This window comes from Frankliniella occidentalis, unplaced genomic scaffold (assembly GCF_000697945.3).
Source record: "Frankliniella occidentalis isolate FOCC.00 unplaced genomic scaffold, Focc_3.1 Scaffold8, whole genome shotgun sequence".
Lineage (NCBI taxonomy): Eukaryota > Metazoa > Arthropoda > Insecta > Thysanoptera > Thripidae > Frankliniella > Frankliniella occidentalis.
In genome coordinates, this window is record NW_026267138.1 from 3,279,324 (window position 1) to 3,290,749 (window position 11,426).

Consider the following 11,426-nt stretch of genomic DNA (forward strand, 5'->3'; position numbering starts at 1 on the left):
GTATCTCCCTCCCTCCCTCCACCTGTACTTCCCACTACCTCTCTACCTCTTTCTCACCCTCGCCTCATCCCCTCCCAACCATTCCTTTTCTCTTTATATCTCAAGTGGAGGTGACAAACCTTGGGCCTTGGCCAAAAGTGTGCTATATCTAACGACTATAAAACTACGTTTAATAAACAAAGTTGATTTTTCTCCTCGCCTCGCTCCTTTTTTTTCTGGCCCAGCCGTCTCGAATGTACCACTCGGCTTTAGATGCGAATTAAAATCTCACTTGCTCGCGCGCTGTTTCTATTTTCCCCTCCACATCCACACACACACCCTCACATACACAAGTTTCCCTTTCGCGCATGTTTCCATTTCCTTTTTTTTTTTTTTTTTTCGCGCGTGAATTTTTTTTATCGTTTGCTTTTTTCGTCGGCGATTAGCCAGTCTGGCAGCTCGGCTCGCCGTGCCTCAACCCTCTACGCCACCCCCTGCCACCCCCGCTGCCGGTCCTCCCTCCCTCCCTGCTCATGGGTCCTCGTTTTCCTTCTCGTCCCGCACTATGCAGGCGCGCGTACGCCTTTTCGCTGGACGTCAGCAATATTTCGATTTTCTATATAAATCATGGCTCGGCAAACATGATTCCACGCACGTCCGCGGCGGGTTGTTGCTGGCCGAGGAGCCCCCCCTCTCCAGCCCCCCACCCCCTCCCTCTTTCTCTAACTTGCACGCAGTCGATATGCTCCACTCACTGCGCTCTCTGAGGCGGTGCTGGAGGGGAGCACAGAGAAGACGCAACCGCGTGCGTGCACCTCCACGACCAATCACGACGCAACGATGAGAATGCACGTTAATGCACAACACATTTTTTATTTTCTATTTTCAATAAAATACACTGTAAATTTGTGACAGCCCATTCTTGCTTCGTCAGTGAATTCTAAGTCGACAGAGAGTGGACAGTCATTTTGCGCCGGCAACTGGCAACTCCGTTCTGCAAATTAGCCGTTTCTACTTTCCTACTCGCCCCCACACTAAAAACTAATTGTGCAACTCAAGAAGGGCACCTGCAAGGTTTCTACTTTCCTACTCGCCCCCACACTAAAAACTAATTGTGCAACTGCTATTAACAATTGCTAGTGTTACGGTTATGAGCACTTGCGAGTGTTCAACTTATTGTAGTAGCACATTTTCAAGTGTTGTGCAGTTGCACACTTGGTTTAGCAGTGCACCGTTTTTCACATCATATGACGTCACGTTCGGTTTTCACAGAGTTCAATATATATTGTCACATTCGTTGTCAATATGAGTTAGCCTGGAGCATGGCGAACTCCAGTACATTTTTTGTGTTACTTTGGGGAATGCAAAATTTTAGCAGCAGCAGTCTTCTAGTAACTAAAATTTTTCATCGTCTTTCGCTCATCTCCGGACAACTTTTTCGAAGCGGAGCGCCTGGGCTAGAAAAGAGACATTCGCAGACAGACATTCTGACAGAAATGGAAAGAGCAGCAGCAGAGCATGGAGAGGGGGTGGGGTCCTGCTGCCTCGCGCCCGGACTGCAAAGTCAATTCAATGTCGGAGCCCTTTCGGCCGCAAAACACATGCGGGTAGCCGTCCCTGTCTGGGTAGGGCATTGTCCACAGAGCGCCGGGAGGAGAGGCGCAAATAAAAAGGTCCCTCCCCGCCCTTCACCCCTCCTGTCAATTTCTCTCCAACGAATACATTTGACATTGCGCCAATCATATGCGCGTTTGCTGTGGTTATTTCAGTAGTGTATCCGTTAGTGAGGCTCGGGATGGGAACGCCGCCCCCTCTCCCCCCCCCCCGCCTCCTGCGCCGTTTTCTTTTCTTTTTTGTCTTCTCTTTTCCGCGTTTGTCCTTTTGGGGATGGGAATCAGCGCGAGGCAGTGGCGGTCCGGCGGCGGGTGGCCAGTTAACTGGGACCCCTCTGCCTCCCCCAGCCCCTGCTCCCCAGCCCTGCTATGTTCTTCCTCGTGCAGTTCTTCTACGACTCGCCCCCCCCTCTCCCCCACCCCTTTGCCATTCGTCTGTATACTCGTTCAGTCCTGGTGGCGCCTCCCTCCTTGTTGGCGGCGGTCGGGCCGGGCTGGGGCTGCGTACGAGGCCCAGAGAGAGAGAGAGAAAGAGAGAGAGAAAGAGAGAGAGAGAGAGAGAGAGAGAGAGAGAGAGAGAGAGAGAGACAGAAGACAGACACACAGAGAGTCCGACAGAGGACGCTGGGTGGTAGAGAAAGGGAGTCCTAAGCGTGGCGAACCGCAGCTCATCTCGAATGTATCTTCCTAAATTTCCGAAGGCGTGCCACCCCCGCACACCACTCCGCCCGCACACCCTTTCCCCTGCCCCTTGCCCTGTCCTCTGCTGCTGCTCGGTCGGCCAGCAGTTTGCTGTTGTCTCGGAACTGGCCGCCTGCCTTGTGATCTCGTCGGCCTGGCGGCTGTCTGCCTGGCGGCCTTCGTGGTGGCGGGGCGGCGGCCGTGAGCGCGCGGGGTCGGGGAAGGAGCAGTCTCTCGCAGCCAGTGAATTAGGGGGTGTCTGAATAAATTGTCCTCGCCGTAGACTCCTTCCTTGTTTGCCTCTTGTTTTTTATGGCAGTAGTAGCATCCTATTTTTGTTTTTTGCCCTCTTACTTTTTTTTTAGGTTGTCACAGGGACAGAAAGTTGTCGGTGTTTTTTTTTATTTATGTCTTCTTGTATTTAATTTTTTGGTGGGCGTCGTTGTTTCTAATCTCGCCCGAGACGGTGCGCTGCGCTGCGGCCGCGCGCCCAGCGAGCGCCCGGCGAGCGTGCGATACCCTCCCGCCGGGCGCGGCTGCGCGGCGGGCAGCGTACCCGGCCCCTCGCTCCACACGGGATCCAGCTATCCCTGACAATAAGGGATGGGACGGAGGGTCGAAAATTGGTCCAAATAAGCGTGACGTAATTTGTGATCGTCCCTTTAACCTGTATCCGTAAAAAGTAACCAGTCAATCATGGCCAATTTGTGCAACAGCACGGCATTTCATAAATCTGCGTTACCATTCGCATAATCAAATCAGTGCACGGAAATAAACGAACGGTTGGAAGGTTTGATTTGTACATTGGGCCAGAATTGAAGGTGGCGTATAAATTGTTGGCCGCCATTCCTATGTTGACTTTTAAGTTGACTTCCCGCCTTTTGCTCCGCTCGCCTTGCATGCCTGCTGTTGGCCCGCGGTATCCCCAGCCGCCCAGGGTCAGGCGGCGGGGCCGTACGCACGGACGGGCAGACAGACGGGCCGGGCCCCGCCGAGCCCCCTCGGGGGTTGTGAGACAGAGATAGCAGACGCGTCGCGGCCAACGAGGTGTGTAAAGGGGTTCGACGCGGGGCGGGGCGCAGCGGGTGGGGGGCTAAGTCTCCGAGGGTGACAGCCGCCAGCCGGCCGGAGCTGGGGTGGAGGACGGGAGAGAGAGAGAGAGAGAGAAAAGAGGGGGGGGGGGGGGGGAGAAAGAGAGAAAGGAAGCTGCCCCTGCGCCGCCCCTGCGGTTAAATGAGGCGCCACCATTTTCGTACCGTCTCGTCTGAAGGCCGCCGTTGGCTTGGTTTGCCTAGTACTCTATCAGGAGAAGCAGGGAAAGACTCCAGGAAGTATACCTCCGTGCCATGCTACATGTGCGATTCAGGTTGGCCTGTATTTCCAATTTTTCTTATTTTGGTGAGCAGGGTAGAGCAGCTCTTGATCCCAGCAGCCCAGTGGAGGGAGGCTGCCGGGTGGGGGCTGCGGCGTTTCACCTTTACGCACTGTTTAGACCAACCATTCGGCGTTTTATACCTTTGGGTCGCGCTAGCGCAGCTGCAGTAAGTGGGCCCGCTCCGATCCTGTACCCCCCGCGCCCTCTTTCTACCACACTGGAGAAATACAAAATAAAAATGCATATGGCGTTTTTGTTATTTTGAGCAATTTTGGCTCTAAATCTGATGCGCAGTAGAAACATGTGTTTGTGCAATTTTTCAAAGATGTGACTCAATCAAGGCAGCGAGCAGCGTGGAGAAGAAGGGTGTGTCTATGGAATGAGGAAAGGTGGGAAGTGGCTCGGCGGGTGAGAGGAGAGGAGGGGAGGGGAGGGAGAGGGGAGAATAGAGTATATGAGCCACCCCTCCGCTCGCGCGTTACAAGTAATGTGAGTGTATGAAGGTGAGAAATTTGACGCCCTCCCTCCCCTCTGCTTCCTCTCCGTCTCACTCGCTCGCTCTCCATCCGACTCGCGCCCAGCCGGGCCCAGTGGGCTGGCATTAAAGATGCAGGTGGTGGGGCGGGGCGCGCTGTTGTTCAGTTCATCGCTATCGCTGACGGGCCCCGCCCCTTCTAGTCTAGAAAGTACCCCCAAAACTCCGACGACATTGGTTTCACTGGGTAACTCAGGCGAATTTTACACCTTAGGGTTGTATACAACCTATTTCTATTGAAAACGAATCAAAATACTTTTAGGGGGAACTAAGTGGTGAGAATAAGCATGTATAGAAATATGTGAATACGAGTACACTACGAGTGCACTTTCGAATTTAAAGCGAAGTAGATGTTGATTTTGAGTTTCTGATTGGCCTTCAACCAATTCTAATGACATTAATATGCGTAAACCTTTTGACGAAACTCGTCATCGTTATTGACATCTTACGTTTCTATTTTTTTCTCTGTTTCTGACTAGGATGCGGCCGTGAGGATGAGGCGCAGAGACTTCGGGGCGTTACGGCGCGCCTTGTGCGCGCTGGTGGCCATGGCGGCCCTCGCCCACGCCACGGTAAGTCGGAAAACAATTTTTTTTTACCGCAGCAAAATCTGTTTGACGACTCTTTCGCGCTTTCAAATACTTTCCCTGGAAAAACCAATGGATGGGCTCAGAGATGTTTAATGCCTCTTTACAAAGGTGTTATCCCGTTAAGGCGATTAACAGTTAACAGTTCCATTTTGCATGATGTTTGGAATTATAACCATAATTTTTACATTTAAGTGTGTTTATATGGAATATTAACACATTTTAATGTGAAGATCATAGTTATATCCCCAAATATCATGCAAAATGGAACTGTTAACCGTTAACTGTTAATAGCCTTAACCTGATAAGGCCAAAGGCATTCACAATCACTCATACAAAGCGTGAATGTTGACCAACGATGCTCAATTTTTATTGGACACCTTTATCCCTTTACAAATGCATTAAAATTTAACATCACTAGAAAGGCACCCCGACCCCCCAAAATTACTTGCACCATATTATCTTATACCTTTGTTTTTCCTCAGTGTTGATACACGGTGAAAACTGTTCCTTGATTTTCAAGGACCACCGGAAGGATTCAAGGATGGAATTGCATGGGGCGTCCTTGAATCGTTCCGATGGTCCTTCGACAAGAAGGAACAATTTTCATACCGTGTAAAGCATAAAGAAAACATTTGTCTTTCTTGATCATTTTCATCTTTTTTAGGGAACAAAAACAACAAAAACAAAAATATAGGAAAATCAAAACAAAACAGAGCCGTTGTCGGCGTGTGCTTTTCCTTAGTTTTAGATTTCTTAGGGGCCCTCCGTCCCCGATGACGCGGGGCGGGGGAGGATCTAGCCTAGCCTAGCCTGCGGGGGTGCAGAGTCCTCTCCTTCCTCACCGGGCCGGCCCCAATCACAGGCGGGAGGCGCAGCCCGAGGCGCGGCACGGGACCAGACCGGACCGGGACCGCACTCCGAGGGGCATATTTGCCTTTTCCATAAACGGCCATGGAAATCACTCCCAATCTTTGCGACATGGGGCCTCGGGGCCGGGCCGACTGTGGGATGGGGATGGGGCCCCCCGACCGCACCGCAGCGGCTGCCCCGCGGTCGCCCGCGGGCGGGGCGGGGCGTGGCGGGGCGGGGCGCGGCAGGCTGCGACGGGACGTGCAGTCACATCTGGGGCCTTAGTGCCTTACGCCCGCAGGCTCGACTATGCCTGACCTGCCATTGTAGTCGCAGAGCAGCTGGGCGCGTTCACATGATGCTGTGGAGGGCGGCGTGGTGCGGCACTCTCGCCCCTTCTTTCCACCCCCCCTCTCTCTCTCTCTCTGTCTGTCTGTCTCTCTCTCTCTCGCTCTCTCTCTCTCTCTTTCACTTTTTCTCTATCTCTTTCTCTCTTTCTTTCTCTCTCTCTCTCTCTCTCTCGTGACCCCCCCTCCTCTCTCACGTCTCATCGCAACCCAGGATTTCCCTTTATTCGGAAAACGATGCCAGTCTCTTCTCTTATCGAGTGGAAAATGCTCGCTGCCCAGCGACACTTGGCGTCTAAACCGGTTGCAGTTACAGCGACAGCTCCTGCCTCCGTGAGAGAGAGACACAGAGAGGGAGAGAGAGAGAGAGAGAGAGAGAGAGAGAGAGAGAGAGAGAGAGAGAGAGAGAGATCTGCCGCGCGCAGGCAATGCTGCATTTAAGCACGGCATTTTCCTCTGTTTGTCTTATTTGCTAATTTTTTTTTTTGAGATCTTCTTGTAAAACACAAACAGCAGTAGGTTGGTGATTCAAGGCGGGAAATTTAAAACAAAAAACAACAGAAACTAATCACGTACTGGTTTGCGCGCGGAGTAGTAGTCATTACAAGGGCTGCAACAAAAATATGGGTCAGAGGGCGACCTGAAATCAAGGAAAGTGCGAGCGGGTGGGAGGAGGACAGCAGCGGGTGGCAGTGGCGAAGTGGAAGGGGGCAAGGGGTGGAAGGGAGGGGGGCGAGGGGGATGGAAGGGAGGGGGGAGGAACCTTTCATTGGGCATCCCTTTGATCCGTTGTCCACATCAAGCCCCTATGTGCGGCTGCCTTGGAAAAAAGAGGGCGGCGAGGGAGCGAAGAGGAGAAAAGAGTGTGTGTGGGTAACTGTCCGCGAGACGCGAGAGAAAGAGAGTGGGGGCGGTTGAGGGGGGGGGGGAGCCCCAGCAGCTGCGGAGGCCGTCGAAAGCGTCGATAAGTCGTCGTGAAGGGGGCCATGCGGGCCCGGGCCCCGGCGGCGCACACGTGTCAACGTGTCATACCGAGTGGGGCGCAGGCGAAACATTTGCACACACACACACACACACAGAGGCAGAGCGACTGAGAGGCTGTGAGGGGGGTGGTTGGGGGTGGGGGGTTAATTTAGAGTGACACGCAACAGCCTTTGCATTTGCGTGTGCCATCCGGGCAGGCCGTTGTGGGCCAAGTGTGCTCTCAACGCGACCCCTGCTGGCTGCGAGCGCTGCTGGCCGGGGCCGGGCCTGGCCGGGGCCGGCAACGGACATAGGGATGGGGACATTTCGACTGTAATTGTGTTGCGAGCGAGCTGCGGGGCGGGGCGGGGGGCCGCAAAGTGGGCAGTGGTTGGTAAACCTGGCCCGCTCCTCATCCTCCGCCCGGCCTTGCCCATCCTCCGGCCGCCCGCCCCCCAACGAGGATAATCTGAATAACTGCTCGAGGTTGTACCAGGGGTTACCGTAGGGGTTTCAGGGTGAAAGGAGTGGGGGAAGGGGGGGGGGGTATTCTTTACAGCTCATTGAAGATTCTGCGCTTTCATTGCATGCTTACACTGTAAGTTTCTTACAAAGAAAGTGCTCTTCGTAAACATACAAAGAATTTGGACCTTTTGTAAAACAAACAAATCCTTTGTTTTACGAAAGGCTCGGCTTTGTAATACGAAGAGCACGTGTCTTTTCACAAACTGGTGCAGTTTGCAATACGAAGAAAATCCGTTTGTAATATGGTGGTGGTGGTTCTAAATCCTTTGTACGTTTACAAACCCAATTCTTCGTAAGATGAAGACCACTCTCGTGAGGAACTGAGTGTCAATTGTGAGATTAGTCACTTTCTCAATGGCACGACGTGTTGCTGTTTTTCTACCGAGAAGGTAACAGTTTCTTCGTATCTTTTAGGATAGAGAAAGTGGTAATGTAGACCCCCGAGTAAGACTCAGGCCCAGGCCTTTCGCTGGACTTGTCGTATGCAAACCTGTATCTCGGCCATATGACTACCATGAAAACTAAAGCAATAAAACTGCCTCATCTCCAGCCGCGCTGTGAGGCTGATCCCTCTCCATCCCCCGCGCGCTGCTCGAGGACAGCCCCCTCTGATGGGCGGCGATCGCCCTCCTAGCCCTGGCCGGTCCCGCTCGTCTGCCTTCTCTTCGCCGCCCACCTCCTCCTCCTCGCCCTCCTTCCACCCGCGGCTCAAGGCTCTGGGCCTTCTTTTATTCATGTGTTTATGCGACCCCCCCCCCCCCTCTATCACTCCCGCGGCCTCGGGGCGTCCACGTCGAGCGGCTGGTGAATGGTCCAGGCCCTGCCCCCCGCCGGCCACCGGGCGTGAGGGGCGTGCACGCCTAGAGTTGCTGTGGTTGGAGAAGGGTACCAATCCAAGCAGAAGAGTGGTCTGTGAGGGTGGTAACGTTTATCGTGAGGTGTGTTCACAGTTGGCCTAATTTGGTCGCAGCGTAATGTTTTCGGGTGCTTACATAAAGCTGACTCGTCTTAGAGGGTGGGAACAGATTCGTACACTACTGTAAAACCCTTGTGAAGACAAATAACACACCAGAGAACTACTCTTTAATTTTTCTGAACTCTGAACAGAGAAGTACGGAGGCTGTCATGCATCATGCAGGCTCAGTGTTGCGGGAAGGGCTGTTCGCCCTCACTGTCCGTCAGGTCCCCTCCCTCCCTTCCCCTCCGAAAACGCGAGAAAATTCCTGTCAATCGATTGTTTCGATGATTTTTCAAAGGGGGCGTCCGCGAAGCGGTTTGTATTTTTCACTCTTTTTTTTTGTTCTTTATGTATTCGGCCCACAGAGGGGAAGCGTGAATGTGCTTCAGGGAGACACGGCGACCCACACCGCACCTCATTGAGGTGTGATTAATGGAGGGGATCAGTGTTCGACACCAGCGCGCGCGCGCGCGCACACACACACACACACCGCCCGCGCGCGCAGCACATGCCCGACATTCTCTCTCACACACTCTCAAAGCTCGAGCGCCTGTGCCGGAATAAAAGTTGGGGAAAGTGTATAAAGCATTAAAAGTAGCTGACGCGACTACTCAATTTATTTAAACCGCCATCATTCGTTCGCGTCCGGCCCGCTTTAAGTGTTTTGTTTGCCGAGAGGTGCAGAGGGAGTGCGGGAGGTTTGGGGGTGGGGGAATGGGGGGGGGGGAGCTGCCAGCCCGTTGTTATCGGACTGAGGGCCCAGCACAGCGGCGCCGCCACTGCTGCTGCTGCTGCTACTGCTGCTAATTCAACACACGCCCTGCCGCCCCACCCCGCCCCACCCCGCCGCACGGCCAGGCCAGCCGCACGGCCTTTGTCACCCTTCTCTTCTGCTCCGCGCTAAAGCTAAAGCACCCCAAACGCACTGCAAAACTTGCGCTCGGGCGCGCAACCTGAACCTGACGCTGCCCCACGGTTGGACTCGCTGCTCGCGCCTGCAGCCTGCCTCTGCCCCTGCCCCTGGTTCTACCCCTACCTGCCCCTACCCCTTCACCCACCCCTTCCCCCTACCCTACGAGGCTGATTATTCCACACAAATTTACCGAGTGTCGCGCGAGCCGTCGCTGATGGCTAAAAGTTGGGCTCGCCTCCCTCGGCTGCCGGGCCTTACGGTGTGGGGCCGCTCGCCACTTGTGTTTGACCTGGACATGAGCAGGTCGTGACTCGCGGCCATAGAGCCGGGGGAGGGGAGGGAAGGGAGCCAAGGTGAAGGTAAACATCTGGAAGTGTGTCACCGTAGAACTTGAGCACCCCCTCCCCCCCACTCCACCACCACGCGACCCAGGCAGCGGGCTGAGGCGGCGAGCACCCTGAAGGGATGGCTACTACACTCGGGGGAGAGGAAAAAAAGGTCAGGAATTACCGTGGGAGGGGGAAGGGACTTGGCAGCTGGGTGCCCGGCCCGCCTGCGTTGGCTGTTGTTTGGAGCGGGGGCAGGAAATAAGGGGAAAGGTGGTGGTGGGGACGGGGAGGGGGGCGCAGGTGAAAATCCAAAGGGGGTGCGGGCAGCCGGGGCGCAACATTCCATGAGCGCATGCCTACGCCTACATTCCAGAGGAAAAGTGTGGTAATGGTCAAGCCTTTGTGGAGTGCGGAGTCAGTGAATGTGATTAAGTTTGATAGAAATCAAGGTTGTGTTCTATAGACGATATGGAGGCGATGAGGCCCTCAAAGATTGCCACTGATTGGATTCTTTCCAACACAATTGGGATTTTTCTTTTCTTTGATTTCATTGACGGAATTATTTAGTAAAAGCAAGCCCTCGGATTCCCAGGAGTTATCTTTATTTTCCAAGGGGAGTTGGAAGAGTCTCAGGGGATGCCCTGCAAACTTGAATTTTCCCAGGGGCTGTGTTGGATCTTTCCAGCAGTAGCTTAGCTACCCTGGGAATAATTTCTTTTCCAGGGCATCCAGTCGAGTCGCACATTTCCTGGGAATCCTAGGGCTAGTTTTTACCGTGCACGTATGCAGTTTTTTGTGAAGATTTCAATAACGGCCGCTGGTCGTCGTGCAGTGTGCAGTGCAGCCAGTGTGCGCGGGAGGGACACGAAGGGGTTGGGGGTGGTGGGGGGTATTGGCTGTGAGGCCGTGGAGTGTCGTCATGGCAGGAAGTGCTGAGCGAAATATTTGTATTGCAGCAGCATGGCTCTGGTGGTGGTGGTGTGCCCCCGGCCCGGCCCGGCCGGGCTCCCGCCGCTGCTTGGCACTTGTCCCGCCATGGCTCTTGGGCCGACCCGCCGCCCCGGCCGGCCCCGCGCGCCCCGCCTCCTCGGCGGCCCGGCCGCCTTCATTCTGTGTGCAGCGGAGTCCGCAGCGGCCATCATGTCATCGCGCCGCATCGCGGGGCGTGGCGCGAGCGCAGTGCGGCGGCCGCAGAGGCGCACACTGGAAAAGAGGAGGGCTCAGTCGAGAACCGATCGTGAGAGCGGCGCTGAGAAAGAAGTAGCAGGACAGAGCTCACCAAAATAATATGTAATACATGTGAATGGTGTAATATGGTGTAATAGAATGGTGTAAGAACACGTACACAGAACTCAGTAAGCTATAAATGAAAATGTCCATAAGCTTTTAGTGTGGACAGAGTCGTCCACGGACTATCGGACAAATATCGAAATTTTGATATCAAACTAAAAGTCTTACAGTTTTTGTCTTCTTATCTTGACTTCTGCTTGTACTGCTCACGCTTTGCAAATTGCAGAGGGCATTGTTGCTCTGTGGACTACGAAACGCTTCTTTGCAATTACAAAACGATACCGAGTTATCTATTTTTCCATTCGGTATTATCTTTACGTAGCGAATAAGTATAATCCTTCGTTGGTGCGGTAGGGGTAAGAATGCCTGGAATTTGAGTCCGCCCCAACCCCTCTCACTCCAGCCTTCGAGCAGCCGAGACGTGGTACATTATGAAGTGGGTCTCAGTAAGTCGACAACGGGTTGCGGAGGTGGAGATG

General features: G+C 53.9%; 1 protein-coding gene across 1 annotated transcript in view; it reads left to right on the forward strand.

The window, feature by feature from the left end:
* The first annotated feature begins 4,666 nt into the window (after positions 1 to 4,666).
* Positions 4,667 to 11,426, forward strand: part of LOC113215102 (uncharacterized) — a 45,858-nt gene continuing 39,098 nt past the window's right edge. The window contains exon 1 of the mRNA XM_052275533.1: positions 4,667 to 4,755. Coding sequence (XP_052131493.1) covers positions 4,678 to 4,755 — 78 coding nt within the window. The 5' untranslated portion in view covers positions 4,667 to 4,677. The remainder of the gene's footprint in view (positions 4,756 to 11,426) is intronic.